This window comes from Leguminivora glycinivorella, chromosome 5, assembly GCF_023078275.1.
Source record: "Leguminivora glycinivorella isolate SPB_JAAS2020 chromosome 5, LegGlyc_1.1, whole genome shotgun sequence".
NCBI classification, from domain to species: domain Eukaryota; kingdom Metazoa; phylum Arthropoda; class Insecta; order Lepidoptera; family Tortricidae; genus Leguminivora; species Leguminivora glycinivorella.
Genome location: NC_062975.1, coordinates 25,411,608 through 25,432,332, shown reverse-complemented (window position 1 = coordinate 25,432,332; position 20,725 = coordinate 25,411,608). Strand labels below are relative to the sequence as shown.

The following is a 20,725-nucleotide window of genomic DNA, read 5'->3' as shown; positions in this document are numbered from 1 at the left end:
CATATACTCGAATTTTTTACACATACTATTTAGGCCGATATTACACTATCATAGAAATCACATGATCATAGACAACATGCCGTCCTTTTTCTTCGCGTTAAAGAGGAAGGGAGACATACACATCTATGATGAAATATATATGATAATGTGATATGGGCCTTAGTAAGAGAAGAATAATGTATTGATTTAGACTAACACGATTTGCACTCATAATTTTAGAACAAAACTGGACTTAATCGCGTAAACACTTACATTTATATTAGGCCCGACGTTTCGAACATCACATTATGTTCGTGGTGGGCCTAATATAAATGTAAGTGTTTACGCGATTAAGTCCCGTTTTGTTCTAAAATTAGAAGAATAATGAGCGGTTATGTAGGTATTGAGTACATAAACAAACCATTTATTTGCAATCCGTAGGTATGGTTAGATTGGTTAGCCAAGAATACAGTATGAATATGTGACTTTCATGGTCAAAAAGCCATAATAATCCTAATGAAATATTTATAATAGATATTGTATGTTTTCGTTACTTTTATATGTATCAAGTTTATATTATTTTTAAGGTGAGAACATGAGTAAGCGTGTATTTTATCGATAATAGAATCGACAAAGTAACATCCCTAGCAAAACAAGAACCTACTGACCACCTACCAAAAAGAGAAATAACTAGCACATATCCATCCCTTTTCAATACATTATCTAATTCATAAAGAAGTCAAGGATGAGTATATGCATTTCACAAACTTTGTTATTAGGGAGGCTTGGGTTATATAATGGTAGGCGTGTTCAGTGGATACATGTAGAACTCAACATCATAGTGTAATAATGGAAAAATGGATCGGTTACAATCGCCCCCCAGTCGAGATTTTCCCCGCTGTACCTTACCCATGTTTTAAATTAGTTGAATCCGAGCGCGATTTCAGACCAGGGGGGTTACCATGACGTACTAAAGACGTTCAGTTTAGGTTGAGAGAAAGGGACACAGCTATAGCAGTTACATAGCTCCGTCCCTCTCTCTCAACCTAAACTGAACGGCTTTAGCACGTCATGGTAACCCCCCTGTTTAAAATGTAAGAGCACTCGTAACATAATGAGTTCACTAAGTCTGCAATGTATATTGTGTCTAACTAAAATCGGATTCGATTTCGCGCGCTGTGTGAATGTGTCCTAACGATAACAATCTTTATCCGTAATAATGCGTAACGAAGATACCACAAAATGATACAATTGTGGACACAGCTTTATCATGAAATGACTATATATTAGGGGAGCATGGTTACAGAAATTCATTATCAATTAAAGTCTCACTAAGCGACAATGTATAGATTTCATAATTGTTTAGTCTTCTTCTGTCTTTACTCCCAATATTTGGGAGGCATAGTCAATGCAGAGGTAAGTTTTTTTTTTTTTTTATTATCCTATTATATGGTGTCCCACTGCTGGGCAAAGGCCTCCCCTTCCTTTCTCCAGTCCTCACGGTTTGATGCCCGCTCTTGCCAGAAAATAAAAAATAAATAATAAATAATTAAATATTTTTAGTATTCATGAAATAAAACTATGGAAACGGATTAAATCGCGTATAATGAATTTAAAATACATCCCGACGTTAAAAAAAAAATGATGAAATGATGGTAAAATTTTTTAATATTGTATAACTGGCTTTATTAATAGTGTGTGAACCTGCCTTAGAAATCTATATTATTTGTGGTCATGGTTCGTTAATATTTCTTGCACATTTTAATTTTAATTTTTCCTCAGTCACCCGTTGACCACGAAGTCCACGAACGCTGTAAAGAGTTCGAAACGTCGGAATGTATTTTAAATTCAATATCTGGGCAACCGAGCTTCGCTCGGTTCTGTTTCGTATCCTTGACATGTGTCGCCATCTAGTTCAAAAATGAATAGTACCTACATCGAGCGAAAGAATTCTCAGCCTTAACAACACAACTACTCCACACGAGATGGAGCGCATTTCGCCACAAAAACTCAAATAGTGTATTTTCTATTCGTTTTAGCCTTGACCTGTGTCGCCATCTAGTGTTTGCAATAAATAGTACTTACATCGACCGAAAGAATTCTGTCTTAACAGTACAACTACTGCACACGAGATGGCGCGCGAAGAAAAACGCATGAAAACTCGAAAATTCGCGTTTTCCGGGACCTAAGGATAAGTTAGACCAATTTTTCACCCCCAAAAACCCCCACATAACAAATTTCTGCGAAATCGTTAGAGCGGTTTCCGAGATCGTCAGTGTAAATAAATATATATATAAATAAATAAATAAATAAATAAATAAATATACAAGAATTGCTCGTTTAAAAGTATAAGATTATACGCGATTTAATCCGTTTCCATAGTTTTATTTCATGAGTAACTATCGCGGTAACCGAAGACAATATTAGGTATATTTTTAGTATTATTTAAAATAATACTAAAAAATTAATTTCATGCAACATATAAGTACGCAAGAAGTATAACGAGTTAGCACTGGTTGAAGTTATCTATTAGTTTTTTTTTATTGTTTAAATTAATTTAATATGTATATGTGTGTATTTGATTTTACTTGATTTTATTGATAAAACTAAATAGAATTATAAAAAAATAAATTAAAATTACTTAAAAATATTTATTATTAGAAATAAATACATACTACAAATTATACTATTAAAATTATACTAGACAGAAAACTAAAACTAAACCTATCTAAAAAATATAAATACCTAAAAGTCTAAACCCTGGCTTCTCGGCAAAGTGCTCATCACGCAGGCAGCATTCCCGCGCTGTATTGCAATTGCAATTCTTTGCGCGAGAAAGCTGCCGGCGCGAGGGTCACCTGTAGCTTCCCTTAACCGCTTCCCTAACTCCCTGAGAAGCCCACGCGCTCCTTTACCCCACGGTCCTAGTGTCTCGACGCCAAATGCTACGAACTCATAGTTGGCGCCGAGACAGCTATATTTGTTGGCCTTAAACCGCTCCCGTCGTCAGCCGCCGCTCCGCCCTTTTTGCTGGTCAGTTGGATGTAGGACGCTGCTAACGTGTCGACGCAGGTAGCGTCCCATACCAGCGCGCGGCCCTTTCTCCAAGGGATTAACGACATCCCGTCCGGGCGCTTGCCATCGTCCCGTGCGATCTGGGGCTCCAGAGCTGCAGGGACGTTAGCGCTGACGAGAGCCCTTCTAAGGATGTCGTTAAGGGCGGCATGGCGAGAAAGGCGGCCTGCGCCCGAGGAGCAGGAAAGGCCGTGGTGGCCCAGCCGGTCTACTGGGGCCCCACAAGAAGCACAAGCGTGGTCTGTGCATATGTCTACTCCTAAAATTATTTTATTTTAAATATAATTCGCATTATTTTTTTTTTAATAATATAAAATTTATTGAATGAATCTATGAATTAACTCAATCAAATATCATCTAACGCAATGGTTTCGAGAATTTAGAGAATATACTTGTAAATATTGTAAACTTACAATATTTTTCTACTATTTGTGCCCTAGTAAAATGTGTGGAGTGTTCGTGTAATAATATAAATTTGTTGCCACGCCATAATACGCCATGAGCAGTTAAGCACCTATACTTTCGTTAAGACCATGTTTCATTATAATACATGTTTAGTATACTTTATACGATGGAGGAATTAACCTATAATGTGTTTATAAATATTCTCAAGAAATATTTATTAAATAAAGCATTTTATTCAATAGACGAATTTATGAATCAAAATAATTGTATGCGTGTGTTTTCGAATTGTTAAATAGTAATTAGATTTTTTAAGGTGGTTTAGTTTTAATTTTTATATTTTATTTGTTTAAAATTGTACATAGTAGTAACTTTTATTTATTGAATTTATTAAGATGGACATATGTAATTGTAATTTTTGTAAATATGATTGTATTGACATGTAACTTTTGTTATGAATAAATGAATTGAAATTGAAATTTTATGGATGCAATAAATGAATATGAATTGAATATCTAAATTAATCGGGTTTAAGAATTGAATATCTAAAACAATCCCTTGAGACATTGTACCAAGGATGCTGGCAGCTTTCCTCGCTGTATCGTAATGCTAATACGTTGTGGAAGGAAGTATCCCACTCTTCAGTCATTTTCATTAGTTACGTCTAACAGACGCTTCACAATTTCTGTGAAAAACTTCATTAACTTCTGCGCTAGGTCCTAGAGCTTCATACTTTAAACCTCAAATGCCAATGAGAACAGGATTTCAGACCAAAGTTCGATAAACCACCGCGTGTTAATCCAACTATATATGCCTCCAGCTTACATAGCTGTTGGTATCCGGTTCTTCCTACAGCCTGATAGTTTACACAGCTGAAGGCTGGCTGAAACAACGGGGATAATTGATGTGTAAAACGCTTTTCGCGAACCTTCTCTGATACTAAACAAAGTTGTATGTGGGTACATATTAGCTAACGTTTATGCTCCGTGGCGTATTGTAGTCTCTCTCCGGTCTTCCGTTATGGTGCAATAGAGCCAGTTGCGTTCCGATCGATTTTGACTTTGGCTAGACCGGCTGTTATGTAGCTTGTCATCTCTCATTCAGCACTGAGCTACGCTTGTAGCACTCCATCGTAGCCGATAACATGGATTTTTTTGGGTACCTACCTAGTGAAAATGTTTTATAGAAGCAGAATTACAGTGTCTTGTGGTGTACTAGTATAGGTTAGTTAGTTTTGCAAATTTAATTATTTTAATTATTTTCGGACGCATCACTGGACGGACCATCAATACCATCATCAGTCTATAAAGGCTCCAAATGATTTGTTTTATTGGAAATCGTTTTAGTATAAATCCTATTCTAGATAATGTCTTGTTCAAAATGTTATGATTTTTCGTTAATTTGATCACGGTAATGACTATTCATACATGGGAAACCATTATTTATTCCTCCATCAAGGATTCAGCAACATCTATAAACGTCACCAGATAAGCGTTACACTTTAATATTACTTATAGGTCCTATACCTCGCTGCTTTTACGTTTTGCTACTCGAAATCGAAACTGCAGAAAGAGCCAAAAGAGGGTCATATTTAGGGTGTGCAAACCGGTTAGCCGGTTAACCGAAAAACCGGTTAACCGATACTTTTTGGCCTCTGTTAAAAACCGGTTTTTATAGTCTCTAACCGGTTAGTAACCGAAACTGTATTTATTTCTCAAAATTTGGAAAATTAGCCATAAAAAGGTTCAAAAGTACGTAATTATTTAATGTTTTGTATTAATAAAGATTTATTAATTACTTTTCATTGACAACATTATTATCGGGGAGTCGAGTCCAATGCGCGCAGCGGTGCAGACGCATTGATGGTTTAATTAAATTATAATTGCGAAATCAGCGCGCGCACTTTGCCGCGACCGGTAATCGACACGATGGCAGATTCCAAACCGAATCAAACCATCGTAAATGAATTCCTCGCTTTCCTTCAAGAAAAAGACAAGCTGTTACTGGAAGGGGCGATGGATGCGGCAGCTGCTTTCCGGATGTCTTCGCGTGCGTCGAAGTTCTCCGTGGACGACATCTGTGAAGCGAAGAGAGTGTTGTGCGAGTCCCTTGGGATTGCCGGCACCTATGTACCTCACCGGAGAGGCGACGAAACCGGGAAGAAAAGTCTCGAGGACATTAAGAAGATCCTGAAGGAGTACAACGATCGGATTCCGGAGTTTGTTGCGACGGATATCATCGTTCCGCCGTACGATCCGGATAACGTCGACGTTCGCAGCTTGTTTAGGGAAATCGTGGCCCTAAAAACAAGTTTAGCCGCAGTTATCTCGAAGTTTGAAGCTAGCATGGAAACGATTACCGAGTTACGCAACGAAATCAAATGTTTGCGTTATGCTCCAGCTCGGTCAGCTGTTTCAGACTTAGAGTGCGATCATCGACCTACGGACACTCGTGTCGTGTCGGTTAGTTTGCACGCTGCTGACGCTGTAAAAAGTGCTGCACGTGCCGCCGCCCCGCGCGCGCCCCTCCCTCCGCGCGCGCGGCCGCCTCCTGTTTCGTCGAAATCACGGTGTCATCGTGCATACGCTGACGTCACTGCCGGCCGGTCTACTGCAACTAGCCGGGTCAATACACCAACTACAAAGGGATGTGAAGTACGGGCACCTGCCAAGGAAAATACTTCCCGCACCAATGTGGATGAAGAGGGGTTCACATTGGTGGAAAAGAAGAGCAAGGCGCGCAGAGCGGCTCGCAAGACTATGTGTGGCTCTGCGGAACCGGTGAATTCTGGTCTACGGATTGCCACACCGAGTAGGGCGCTCTACGTGTCTCGCCTGCATTACTCCGCCATGGCCGACGAGGTGGTGGACTACGTTCGCCGGAAGACTGGCTACACGCTGAGGGTGCAACAGCTGCAGTCGCGTCACTACGTGCACTTCAGCTCGTTCGTTGTGCGCGTGCCGCGGCCGCTGCAGGACACCATCGCGAGCGCAGACTTCTGGCCGAAAGGTGTGGTTTTTCGGCGGTTCCGGGGCAACCTGCCAAATCCCACACCGGGGCAAACGACGCAACGGAGCCACGCTGTGACGTCATCGCCCAAATCAATTGTTTAATTTTATTTTTAATTTTGTTTTCTTTATTTTCTGTGTTTTTTGTTATCTAAGTTTCGTGACGCATTGGTTTTACTGTAATGTCATGCAAACATGTTTTTACTAAATAAATAAATAAATAAATAAATCTGTAATGATTTTATTTTAAAAATTAGTCCCGAGTCTACTCAATTATACATTTTATACAATACAGTAGAGTCCGGTTAGTTTATTACGACTCCGCATAGACCTAACGTCCAACCTCTTACAACGACATAAGCACAGGTATTTATTTGATTTTCGTATGTGATAGTATGAAAGTACATCCGTTCCGTTTATTACGACTCCGATTTTAACGACCAGCCGCTTTTTACGACACATTTTACACAGAATCCGTCCGTCAAGTCCGGTTGCAACGACGAGCGACAACGTTTTTAGTTTTACTAGTAAATTGAGGAAACAAAGCTACTTCCACCCGAGCACGGCCCCCTGTCTTGCCTACAACAAGTAGCAAGATTACATTGTTGCCATGTAACTTTTTTGAGTATTGCTTTTAAAATTTTAACAATTTGTTCGCCTCGGGTCTAATCTTATAAGCTAAATAGAACCCAATATGTATTTTTCGATTGCGTATAAACTAGCTTTACTTACAAATGATGAGCAAGCACACGTACTAAAAATGACTTTTTCTAACTAAACTAGTCACAATAAAATAAGTTATTAATACTATGATAATAATACCCTGTAAATAAACCTATTGATTGAAATGTTTTAGTAATAGAGATGTAGATATTATTTTTAATTAAAAGAAATGAAATTCGTTTTGTACGACATCTGGTTAGTACGACGTAATATCAGCTGTCCCTTGAGCGTCGTTGTAACCGGAGTCTACCGTATATTTCAAACTATATTTTTTAAAAGAAAGGTAAATGGAGATCTTGGTTTTCTTACATCAATTGCTTGTATTACTAGGGGCTCTGGGAGCTGTAGACCGCCACATGCCTAGAAAACACAAAACTGACGTCACATTCAAACTACACAAGCCTTTTTTTGCAATTTCCTCATTTTACAAAATTTCCATAAACTGGATAAAAATGATCTTCATCGTGCAAGTAATACCTGCTACGATATCATCAACATCAGAATTCTTAAAGGTAATGGTAATTATTGCATAGTACGGCCATTTACTAAAAATCCTCAAAACCGGTTAATAACCGGTTAACCGGTTTTGAAGGAAAAGTCTCGGTTATTAACCGGTTTTTTTAAGTTAACCGGTTTTTGCAAACCCTAGTCATATTACGTTAATTGAGCGTACTAGGTAGGTACAGTGCATAAAATAAGTAACAGAAATAAAAAAATCAGCGCCTAGCGTTCCAATAAGGTTCGCGACCAAACAACCGCCCGCATGCCAAACCTGGTCCGCCAAGCCTTCCCACTTGCAATAAGTACGGCCCGCGGCACCTGGTGCATACGATCCGGCCAACGGGTGAATTCGGGTAATATAATGAAATCGGTCCTGGCAATCGCACCCCTCTCCCCACTCCGTACATATGTCGACCCTCGGGACATGAACTGACTCTGAGCTAAGCAGATATTAATATAAATAATAAAAATAATGACGACCCCATCGCCCATTGGTTTTACCAGTGCAATCAGTCAACGCAGGGCAGCTTGTGGCGAGCTGTTGGGGAACAGCGACCCCACGTACCCGAGTGCTCCTGGGGAGTTCTGTTACCCGTAAGGCGGGTGGGTGGGACAGGACTCTCTACCTCTGGCTTGCCTTGGCTGGCCGTCCAGAGTGGGGTCGTTAGGGCTACATGCCCCAGGGGTGGAAGTGAAAATTTGCATAAGACGCGAGTTGGTACAGTGGCTTAACAGCCACTGGGCAGAAAGCGGTGTACACCTCTCGACACCCTTGAGTTCTCACACCGGTGTTGCCCTTGAGCCATCTTGGATGTCGCTTTTTGTGGGGGCCCATCTTGTGGGGACGAGTCACCGTCTGCCGGAAATAAAATTGGATACCGTTTTATTAGGCAGGCGTCCGGTTTTTTATCCATAGCCCAGTATTTAGTCCATCACTTTCATCAAAATAGACCAGTTCATTTTAGATTCCATTAACTCTCAAATAGTCCTTACACCCTGGCGGGTGTTGCCTCTGCGTGTGTCCCATGATACGGGCAAGGGCAACATCTGCTCGGTGTACCCCTTACATTTCATTAAAGTGTCGAAAGGGCCTCTACGCGTTGGCTTCGGCCCCGCGCACGCCTCCCAAAGGTCCGGAACACCATTGTTCCGTGATGGGAAAGACATATAATAATAAATAATAAAAATTCTTTATTTCATAATATGTTACATAAGTATGTAATTATACATAAGACTAAATTCTACAATTATAGTAGTGAAAAACTATTAAGTTTACTGTTAGGTTTAGTTGTTACATTCGATTTCGTCTATACTCGTATTTAACGTTATTTTTATGCGTAGGTATTAATTTAGTATGTAGTTTGGTAAATAGATTATCATTTCAATATCGAATGTGTCAACGTTAAACAAGCTTAACAAATCACTTTGATATGTCACTTACATTATTTGTTTGTAATTTACATTCTTTATGTAGAATGATGTCCTTTACCTCCCGTACTAGTTATAAACTGTGTCACGGTGAGGTAAGAATCGTCATCCATTGGCATTTAATAAACAAAATATGATAGTAGGTTGTTGTGTTACACTTAAATAATTAAATTACGGCTACTGCCAAATGCTATTAACACTAAATATTTAATAATTATGTTACATTGAGCTCATTAGTTAGTTCAACATTAATAACACGATGGTTGCAAAAAGTTAGACTATGAGTAAAACGTAAACATGTAGTATATGCACAAGATGCAGATGAAATATTCGTGCACTATAACTAATATTAACAAAACTATTATACTAAATAATATTATACTAAATAATAACACGAATGTATCTATAGCACCCAATAGTGTGTGTGTGTGTGTGTGTGTGTGTGTGTGTGTGTGTGTGTGTGTGTGAGTGTGTGTGTGTGTGTGTGTTTTGTATCTTAGCCATTTATTTTAATAATTATTCCGTGTCTTCATAACTGAGGGTTTTCAAAAATGTATCTAACACTTTTCTACACTCGTAATAGCTTAAGTGACGTAATTGTACATGTTTACTAACACGATTATATAGTTTGGGAGCAAGCGCTTCATGAAATTTGCGAGAAAACGCTGACTTGTATGTAGGGATAAAATATACAGAATCACATCTGCGACGCGTTGGCGAATAGTCAGGCTGCTTTTGATGCTGCATTAATAAGCAGCTTTTATAAAAAGTTGCCTTATTGTTAGCACTGATGTGTTACTATACAGTGTTCTCGTAGGGTATCTGAAATTCTTGAATGTCATGACTTTCAGAACAGCCCGTTGTGCACGTTCAAGAGTCATTATTCGAGTTTTGGCAGCTCCCCCCCCACGCAGTGATACAGTAAGATGCAATAGATTGACATAGTGCATAATATATAGTGATTAACATCTTACTGTCACACACATGTCTGAGGTTTTTAAATATATATATATGAGCTTCCTTACTCTTGTAGTTAAGGTTCATAATATGTTTATTCCAGTTAAGGTTTCTATCAAGTTCAACACCTAAGTATCTAACATTGTCTGAGTTTTCGATTTGAAGACAAGTGCATTCTGTGCGACGTTGACAGCTATGAGCTTTAATCGAAATTGTACCGGGAGGAGGTTGGGTATTATTCCGTATACTAAATGTAATATACTTCGTTTTCGATGAGTTTAAAGTAAGTAAATTGTAATTTAACCAGCTATTTACTTGGTCGAGCCCCTCTTGAGCTGTTTTCTGAAGTTTAGACCAAGTATCTTCTTGAAATAATAGAACTGTATCATCGGCGAATGTTACTGTTTGTCCCTTATTCAAAGTAAGAAGGCAGAGCTCGTTCAAGTAAATAAGGAAGAGAGTAGGAATAATATAATATGTCTTTGTCTTTTACATAGGTACCTAATTTATTTGTTTGTTTAGCTGGTTCTTGTAAGTTTTCGAGTTAAATTATTAAAATAAATTTTGTCACTTGAACTAATAAGATGTAAATGAGCCATTGTCATTGTTATAAAATTCAGATGTATTTAATACGTATTGAATCACTGTGAAGGTCCTACACACATTTTGTTTTCTTAGCTGAATCTTGCTAGGTGACACAAAATAGGTATTTCCATATCTTTTGTCACTAGACTGGCAAATTTTGGCAAGCTTATTTAGCTACGTAGGTATATTATTCCTTATAGTTTGTTTGTAAATATTTCCGAACACTTGAAATATTTTCTTCAAATATTTTTACACGTAGAATATAAATGCAAATGTCCTACTATACCGACGTACGTATACGATGGAATACAGAGGTAGACAGAGCACATGAAACTACTCAAGCTCGGCAATTAAGGAGCTGAAAAAGAAAACGAAATTGTGACATTGCAGTGACAGGTTGCCAGCCTCTCGCCTCTCGGCCACACTTTAACCCATATCGCATAGTCTACTTCTACGACACCCATGGGAACAAAAGGAGGTGGTAAATTCTGACACACGAGCTTTCATGATATTCATATTCGTCTAATCATTGGTATATTAATTTACAGAATAAGCCGTTAGTGACAGTGGCGCAGGGGCAGCTACAGGGTGTCGCAGACACGTTGTATGACGGATCCACTTACTATAGCTTCAAGGGCGTTCCGTATGCCCAGGCACCAGTGGGAGAGCTGAGGTTCAGGGTACGTATTCTTTATACAAAGAAGTTTAAAAGTTTTTGGTCAAATATTAATATGCGTTAAAAGTCGTAGAGAGACAAATCAGTTAAAGCTGATGGTACTAAAGATAGTTTTTTGTTTCTTCAGGCTCCCCAGCCACCTCAATCCTGGAAAGGAATACGCCAAGCGACTGAATATGGCTCCATCTGCGCTCAAACGGACATCAACACAGGCACCCCTTTCCGAGGCAGTGAAGACTGCTTGTTCCTCAACGTCTTTACCAAATCCCTCGACGGCAGCAAACCTGTCATGGTCTGGATCCATGGAGGAGGATACTTATCTGGATCCGGAAACGATAACCTGTACGGACCAAAGTTTATCGTTCAAGAAGATGTTGTCCTGGTCACTTTAAACTACAGACTTGAAGTGATCGGATTCTTGAGCTTGGAAACTGCCGAGGTTCCCGGCAATGCGGGCATGAAGGATCAAGTCGCTGCGTTGAAATGGGTTAAGGAGAATATAGCTAAGTTTGGAGGCGATCCAGATAACATCACCATTTTTGGAGAGAGTTCTGGGGCTTGCTCAGTGACTCATCATATTCTGTCGCCGATGACTAAGGGACTGTTCCATAAAGTTATTGCTCAAAGTGGTTCCAGCGTCCACGATTGGGCGATAGGTGAAGACAGCAAGAACAGAGCGTTTAGAGTTGGAAAAGTTTTAGGAAAGGACACGCAAGATACCACTGAGCTGCTTAAATTTTTAAGATCAGTATCAGTAAAACAACTAACTAATTTGACACTTTCTACGTATAGCTCAGACGCTGAAAAGTACAGAGGGTCGGCTGAGAAATTTTTACCTGTTGTCGAAAAAGTATTTGATAATGTTGAAGCATATTTAACCAATAATGTTTTAACTACTCTTCAGTCAAACTCAGTTCGTAAAGTTCCATTGTTATTAGGATTTAACTCCGCTGAAGGCATGGTGTCGCTCGCGGATCGTTTATCAAAGCTAGACATTTATAATAAAAATCCATCCTACGATGTGCCAAGAGAGATTGTAGAAAAAGTAACTGAAGGGAAATTGAGTGATTTGGGCAAATCAATTAAGACTCATTATATTGGTGACAAAGATTTTACCAAAAAAGATTATCAGGCGATCGTGAGTCTGTTGTCGGATTCGCAATACATATACGACGTGCATAGATTTGCCCACTTATATTCTAAGCACAGCAGTCCTATTTACATGTACGAGTTCAGTCTTGTGAGCGACCTTAACTTTTTAACGAGCCTCAGTAACGCGGGCCTGGATGTGAAAGGAGTATGCCATGGAGACGAAGTGTTTTATATCTTTTCTAGTAGTTTTACCAAAGCTGCTTATGAAGCGCAAGAAAAATTGAAGGGCTATGTATCGATGGTAACTAAATTATGGACGAATTTCGCTAAAAGCAGGTTAGTATTATCTAATGCAAGATTATAAAACTTCTTAATACTTATTCTAAATACGTCCAACAGCTAGTTTCCAATTGATTATCCAAACACTCTGAGAATAGTTTCTTTAATTTAATAGGTACATTTTATATAACTGTTTCCATAAAGTCATCACGAGAATCCTGATCGGTCTAAATAGCAATTATTTAACTTATTCTCTGGCTGCGGTCGAAACTCTTTTCTGTAACCGATTCCATGGCTTTCCCAGTATGAAGGGATTTTTTTTATATAGGCTTTTAGTAACTAAATGTTTTATTTTTCTTCAGTAACCCAACCCCAGCCGGTTCAGCAACAACCTGGCCAGTATACACGTCAGCGAACAAGAAGTACCTGGACATAAACGAGAAGCTGACCGTGGGCACCTTCGCAAACAAGGCGGGCGTCGACTTCTGGGACACCCTGTATTGTGAGGCTGGCGTGCCTTGCATTAGCAAATAATTTTACAACTGGCTAGTGTTTCATGGGCTTGCTAATAGTTTTTCATAGTCTAATAGGTAATTATAGCAGTTAAAAATAGCTTTCAGAAGAACAATAAATATATATACCTAATAAGCTTATATTTTCTTTATTTATACTTACTACCCTTTTTCTATGGTCATGATCAATAAGGAGGCACACTCAAAGATTATGACAGATGGCGCCATCTTATTAGTCCATTTTACAGAAAAAGAATTTCATACCTGAGAGCGAGAAGATATTTTTCTCTCTCAAACATATGAATGACAGTGACATGCCTAGACACTTGCACAGGCGCCGTCTGGCGGGATTAAATGTCAGTGTGCCTCCTCTTTGGAACAAAAGAGATGGTACCAACATAATATAAAAGTTTGGATTTACATGACGTTCATGACTAGCACTAACACTAACAGGCACCAGTGATGGGCATATTGTTCTAAAGACGTGTCCATTATTGGTACTTCATTCGTTGGCTTCCTATCTCGTTCGCACGCGATATTGCCGTCTCGCTCATGATGCTGGCAATCAAAGTCCAAGTGAAACAGCAATACAATTAAGATAAGTAGAGAGAAATTGATAATAAAACTCGTTTTCAAAAACACAAATAATTTATTTTCTATATACAAGTTATTAAATATTTAGGTACCTTAAAATCATAGAAAAATTGTAATAATTTGTGACTTAGATATAATATTTTATTTATGATTTACTATCACACTTATTTTAAGTTTCATGACACAAGTTTGTACATGACAAAGCTTATATAAAAATCTCTTAAATAATATTTACAATTTGTGAAAAATAATACATTTTCTAGCAGAAAATAAGTATTAACAGATGCAACTCAATAAGTTTTAAAATCGGCATATATATTTTCCATTGAGTATTCTAGACTATTTTACGTACATAAAGACAAACGTAAGATATATGTAATTATGTACCTACTACTACTATTGGCTACGTGCACGACAATTACGCCCACTACCATGTGAAGTTGAAGTGGAAAATGTCAAAAAATAGGTAAACAAAGCTTAAATATAATTTATTATAATGTTTTGTTTTGACATGTCACTTACGTTTTCTTTTCACCGTAGCTATCCATTTAGTTCTTTGATCCAATTTCCAGTGTGCTCTAAGAAACGCATAGAACGTGCAACGACTATTTATGCCATTATTTTTACAATTAACAACGAAACAACATTGATGCCCCATATCAAACATTACACATTGTATTATATTTTATGAGTTTTGATAGATGACAACCACAATCAGTGTCGATTTTGACCACCGCAAGCACTGCGATCGCTTTGCTTACCCCCTCCATGCACTTCGCACGAAGCCAATAGTAACCAGATTTGTTGATCTTAGGCACGGCTAGATACCTTGCAGTGTACTTTAAATTTCGGCATATTTAAGGCCTAGTCTTTTAAGTCCACTTTTAAAATATGTGATGTGATGGCAAGTGACGAACTAATTCTTTTTGAGCCCAGTCAGCGGCCGATCGTAATATCCACTAGGTAGATTATTTATTAACTTCCTAGGCATATCGAGAAACGTAAAATCTCATTCCCGAAGTATGAGCTTGCTCCTTGGGCATCTGAAGCAATTTACTGAAAGTATAGTACTTACCCCTGTATTGTAGTCAAGAATAGTTTAGAATTACAGTCAAGGTAGGTATAAAATATAGATACGGACAAAGTGTCAAAAATATGTATCCACAATATTAAAGTTTAATAAGCAAGAAAGTCGTGTTGAATTTAATAGCTTGATTGTACAATGGGCCGCTGAATCGTACACTGCTATATCAAGTTCTGTAGAGCGGCTCGGCGTATAGTAACGTCGGAGGTGCGGAGATGTTACTGGCGGTGGGGGGCTCCCGAGATAGTAAAAGTGCTGATCGGGCTCGTTGTTTGGCTGTAAACAAAATAAATGCTGTCAAAGTAGGTACGTATCAGGGTTATTTCAAGAGATATTTGGAACTTTTGATGTTTGTTATACCGCTTTACACCTTAAAACTTGCATGTCCTGTAAGTCGCCCATGATAGTCCTCAACTGGCGCCCGCGGTCCTAAGCCGGGCGCCTTCGGCGCCCTTATACTTAAAAAGTCGGGCGAAGCCCAATGCACGCGGCCCTCATACCTGTGCTCATACTTAAAGAGTCGGGTGAAGCCCGGCGCACGCGGCCCAAAGTCGGGCGCCTCTAAAGGAACCTTACTAACAACTGTAAAGGAACCTTATTACTAACAAAAAGACACTCACCATTAGAATGCATACAGCACAAAACTAAAGCTGCTATGAACGCCGCTATAGGTAGGTAACACTTCAGCTAACGCCAACAAGATACGTTGCGCCAGTGTGTGTGTCGCCCTTGATACACCACAACTGGTGGACAACAAGTGTTCCTCTAACGGACACTTACTGACAAAAAGATACTCACCATTAGAATGCATACAGCACAAAACTAATGCAGCTATCAGAGCACCTATAGGCAACACCCCAGCTAACGCTAACAAGGCATGTTGCGCTGGCGTGTGTGTCGCCCGTGACACACCACAACTGGTTATGTTGTGGACGTCATAGGTTTGTAAGATCTGCTGGAATTCGGTTCCGAGGGAGCGGATGACGGCCTTCATGGCTTTCGGGGTTAAAGCTTCGCCCGTGTCGGTTTTCCGGAATTGAAAGCAAGGTCTGAAATGAAAGAATAGATTTCTTTATTATGATTTTATCCGATGGAGCTACTCGTAGTATAGTATGCATTGATACTATAGGTAACTATGAGTACAGATAAAGAGAAACATTCAATTCTATAAGGAATTGTGAGGATCGGACATTGTGAAAATGCTCTAATACGAAATCTCGGTTTCCTAGCCAGATCATTTTCGTTTGGTCCAGGAGGATCAGATAACAAACTTTTTAGGTGAAAAGCTAGATGGATTACCCTGGAGTGTCGTGGAAGGCAGCAGCCTCGTGCAACTGTAGTCTTAAGCTGAGTTTAGACGTGGAAGTTATTGCTGCAAGTTTTGAGAAGAAGTATATGCAAGAGAGAGATGCAGATATTTGCCACTCACTCTTACCTACAGTTGCGTCTCAAAACTTGCAGCTATAACTTGCTGGTCTAAACTCAGCTTTAGGCTTTTAGGGGCCACGGCCTCGGCTACCCTCGCTCGAAGCGCTGGTACAAGGTGCACTACTAAACGGAGTACCTAAGTCCTGTTCTCGAACATTCGATAGGAAAAACCTGTTTATTGGGTGAATAGCTAGGCGGATTACCCCGGAGTGTCGTGGAAGGCAGCGGCCTCGTTGCAACTGTAGTCTTAGGCCTTTAGGGGCGACTGCTTCTGCTACCCGCGCGCGCAGCGCTGGTACTAGGCGAGCGCTGACTACTAGACGTAGTAAATCTCGTTCTCGGACTACTACCACCTGAAAACATATCAAAGTACCTGACTTTAGAATAGGCTAGTTGCCTCCTAGTCAAATCAGCTTCTTTTTAAGAACTGTCAAAACGAATTTGAACGACTTACTAATATGGAGTTTATATGAAATCGAATTGAATGACGTCACGGACAACTCAGTTACTTTATATATTTCTACCTGACTTATATAATAAATAGAAATTGGATTTAAACATAACTTCTGTCCATGTTTTTGTTATAATTATCGGATGCTTTATTTCGTGCAAGGTATAACATATTTTATTTTAACTACAGTCAAGTTCACTATATCTGCGGTATCGATAGATCTGTAGATTCCATAATACATTTAAAATTAAGAATAACCGGTAAAAATCATGTAATAAAGGAACATTTAGTCCCTTAAATGTTAAAAACTCTTAAATTGCTTTTAAACGCGTCCCCCTTCCAATTTTTATAATTATTAATAGTGTGCATATAAAAAGGATCAATCTATGAAGAATCGATTTAGAATACCTACTATAGTTTGGTCAATATAAGTTTCATTACTACAAACTAAGATAACTCAAAACCTTACATGGCGACCCTGCCATATTTATATTCTACAGCTCACAGAGGTCACATCTTAAAAATTTGGTATCATCGTCTGTCACTTACCTCAACTAAGATGTCACTATATCTCTCAGGATCTCCAGAATTATTAGCACGGACGGTTAATCTGAAAAGGCCACATGATTAATTATTATACGTGTGCTATAATCACATAGGTATATAGAAATGTGTACGTAAGGGCATTTTCAGAATTTGGGCGTAAGTTGTTCATCATCATCATCATATCAGCCCTTTATCGCCCACTGCTGAGCATAGGCCTCTCTTCTAGTACGCCACTTGTCCCGGTCCTGAGCTAGTCTCATCCAGTTGTGGCCCGCAATTTTCCGGATGTCGTCCACCCAACGAGCCAACGGATGCCAAGCGCTTCTTACATCTGTGAGCGGCCACCATTCTGTTAACATTTTAGTCCATCTGCCATCACTCTGCCTAGCAACATGTCCCGCCCAACTCCATTTTAGTTTGGTAATGACGAAACCCACGTCTAGCACCTTGGTGCGACGACGGATCTCGGCATTCCTCACCCGATCTTGAATCTTGATATCGAGCATGGCGCGTTCCATGGCTCTCTGTGCAACTTGGATCTTATGCACAGCCTTTTTAGTGAGCGTCCATGTTTCGGCACCATAGGTCACGGTGGGCAGGACACATTGGTTAAAGAAAGTAAGTAAGTTGTTAACAAAAATTAACTCGCTGTCAGTTTTGTGACGACAATTAAGCATGAAACATGTCTAAAAATTTTTTTTTCACGTTTTCAATGTAGATTATCACTTAAATTTTATAATATTAATTAACACAAAAATCATATTTGTATTGAAATCTCATGCTTAATTATATCGCCACAACTATACTGACATTAATTGTTAACAACTTACGCTCATTTTAGGTCCCAAATAGTGAAAATGCCCGTAAGCACAGTGTACGACATAAATGTGGACAAAATAGGAAAGTCACAGTGAATAATTGACACAGGGGAGATGCAAGATTAAAGGATGACTCATGCTAGATCTAGACGGGACAGGCCGGCGTGTGAATATAGAAGTGTGACGTCACTCCGAGCTAATATTACATGGCTACCATAGACATTGGCTCATTGGTCCGTCCCGTCCTTTTTTAGCGTAAGCACAGTATAATAAAGAGTATTATCGTAAGTAAGGCTTTAACTGTTCAATAGGCTACTAGACTCATATCTAATTTGGCACAATAAATGATTGTCTTCTGTAATATTTGACATAAGAAAACTACGTATTTTTAATTCAAAAATGTGAGTATTTTTTTTTTGCCACCGAAAACGCTATCGGCCGTGTAGTGACGTCATAGATTTCATGTCAAATCAATCACTGATATAATGACCTTTATGCCTCGTTCTTAAAGTGTCAGAAAGTGTTGCATTCGCACTGAATGACTTCATTCACAGAAAGTTTTAACTATAAAACTCCCGTGAGACTCATACATATTTAAAAATATTTTAAGCGGGTTACTCATGTATTAAGTCGATATAGCGTTCGACATGTTTCGATCCAATTTCGAGGACCTTTCTCAAGAGTAGCGATCCCGCCTTTACATGTCGAGAGCGCGACGCATACTGCGGGCACTTGCTCGGTGTGCGCGGCTGCTGAGGACAGGCGCAGGGGGGGTCGGCGGCGAGGGCGACGTCACTGTGGCGAGATCGGAGCTACCCACTATGTTACTTTTGTCAAAAGCAGTTTCTATAGCTTCCCGAAGCTATAGAAATTAGTCGTCATCCCAATTTCAATCGTGACAGTGGTTGGTCGGTGCCACCTAGTTGGAAAACAGTTCTAGGCACTACGTCGGTCCCCAGTGTAAACGCACCCTTAACAAGTGACGTAGTAAGTGTTGTGTGCAATCCTGCTTTTGACAAAAGTAACATAGTGGGTAGCTCCGATCTCGCCACGATGACGGACGTCGCCCGCGCCGCCGACCCCCCCTGCGCCTGTCCTCAGCAGCCGCGCGCACCGAGCAAGCGCCCGCAGTATGCGTCGCGCTCTCGACATGTAAAGGCGGGGTCGCTACTCTTGAGAAAGGTCCTCGAAATTCGATCGAAACATGTCGAACGTTATATCGACTTAATACGTGAGTAACCCGCTTAAAATATTTTCAAATATGAATTGAATTTGCCTGATTACGTAAAATTATTCTTTAAAAATATTTTTTTGCGGTTTAAAAGTCATAATAAAATATAGTGATATTTTTTTCGATTAATTGGACAGTAAGTAATAATATAAGGAAAACTTTTAAAAAGAGTCAAGTAGCCTATACAATTCAAATACAAATAAAACCAACCGGAATATGCCATCAGCGTAGTGAATGAGGTTCTTCATGATCCTTAGTTCCCCCGTGTGATTGTTGAGTGAGATGACGTCAGAAACGTTGTTGGACGACCGAGCACGGATCGGTGACTCGAAACTCATGTTCACGAATCTGTAATACAAAAGTTTTTTAGATACTAAGTCGGTGGAATACAGCCCGTCAATAGTCAGCGTCAGCACATGCGATTCAAATAAGACATGCGCGTTTCCGATCATAACACATCGAATCCTCATTGAACTCCTTCCAAGCATGTAGGAAAACAACGATATGAGATGGTCTAGGATTATTCGACTGCAGTTTTCTGTATGGAGGTACTTCTTGGTCTGACGTGCTCTAAGCGACCTGGTTTATCTGGGCCATTTTTTTCAAAGTTCACCCCACTTTTTTTTTAGATTTGGAAATTTTTATGTTTTTTCTACTCAGAATCGCGAGCTCTTTCAATCCTTATAGGAGAAAAAAGTCTTGCCCAAGGTTTTTTTCCCACTAATACATGTTAGTTCGGTGCGGATCCCTGCGCGCAGTCAGTCCGCGTGACGCTAAAACCACCCTTTACATGTTATTTCCCCAAAAACTGGCTACTTGACCGCAACCAAATAGCACTAGACCTTACTCAAAGTTCTGTGTTCCTGCCGGTGAGTAAGGCTGCCAGGCACAACGAGGATGCGGTGTGCTGATGACGGGAGGACTTACGGAACTGACTTATTCCGTCTATTGTCCTTTGAGTCGTCGACAACCCGAACCCTCCTTGGAACTTGTGCACTCCTTTTTACTGTGTATTTAACACAGCAAAAGGGAATGTACAAGTTTCTAATGGGGTGGCAACGCGCATGTGACACTCTTTGAGTTGCAGGCGTTCATATGTTACGGTGACCGCTTTCCATCAGGCGGGCTGTACGCTTGTTTGCCACCGACGTGAAATGAAATGAAATGAAATGAAATATTTATTTTCCAAGTAGGCATATTACAATGCGCTTATGAACGTCAAATAAAACTACGCCGGCTCTAACCCTACGCCTCAGCCTCGAGAAGATTTCAGTCCCCCCTCAATTGGAGGAGGGTATCCACTATGGGACCGGCAAGAAACTCGGCGGGCCACTTCTTTTAAAAACATTACATCTT

The 20,725-nt window shown here is 39.7% G+C and overlaps 2 protein-coding genes across 3 annotated transcripts in view; one reads left to right on the top strand and one right to left on the bottom strand.

The window, feature by feature from the left end:
* Window positions 1–1,270: 1,270 nt before the first annotated feature.
* On the top strand, window positions 1,271–13,353 carry LOC125226393 (esterase FE4-like). The gene is made up of 4 exons (XM_048130365.1): window positions 1,271–1,395; window positions 11,207–11,338; window positions 11,462–12,762; window positions 13,068–13,353. The coding sequence occupies exons 1-4, from the start codon at window positions 1,321–1,323 to the stop codon at window positions 13,237–13,239; spliced, it is 1,680 nt and encodes a 559-aa protein (XP_047986322.1). The 5' UTR covers window positions 1,271–1,320; the 3' UTR covers window positions 13,240–13,353.
* Window positions 13,354–15,029: 1,676 nt separating this feature from the next.
* Window positions 15,030–20,725, bottom strand: part of LOC125226288 (cadherin-23) — a 33,222-nt gene continuing 27,526 nt past the window's right edge. The window contains exons 21-26 of one of the 2 annotated variants that reach the window (XM_048130225.1): window positions 19,580–19,717; window positions 17,324–17,384; window positions 16,564–16,676; window positions 16,195–16,236; window positions 15,694–15,944; window positions 15,030–15,171 (exon numbers count right to left, since the gene is read on the bottom strand). In XM_048130225.1, the coding sequence (XP_047986182.1) occupies window positions 15,062–15,171; window positions 15,694–15,944; window positions 16,195–16,236; window positions 16,564–16,676; window positions 17,324–17,384; window positions 19,580–19,717 (715 nt within the window). In that variant the 3' untranslated portion in view covers window positions 15,030–15,061. Of the gene's footprint in view, window positions 15,172–15,693; window positions 15,945–16,194; window positions 16,237–16,526; window positions 16,677–17,323; window positions 17,385–19,579; window positions 19,718–20,725 lie in introns of both variants that reach the window. The other variant, XR_007177064.1, reaches the window with a different exon arrangement.

What these genes read in the sequence shown, in the direction of transcription:
- LOC125226393 (XM_048130365.1), top strand. Translation starts at nt 1,321, where the DNA reads ATGTATAGATTTCATAATTGTTTAGTCTTCTTCTGTCTTTACTCCCAA. An exon ending in GAGGCATAGTCAATGCAGAG is followed by an intron (nt 1,396 to 11,206) that starts GTAAGTTTTTTT and finishes ATTAATTTACAG; the next exon opens with AATAAGCCGTTAGTGACAGT. An exon ending in TGGGAGAGCTGAGGTTCAGG is followed by an intron (nt 11,339 to 11,461) that starts GTACGTATTCTT and finishes TTGTTTCTTCAG; the next exon opens with GCTCCCCAGCCACCTCAATC.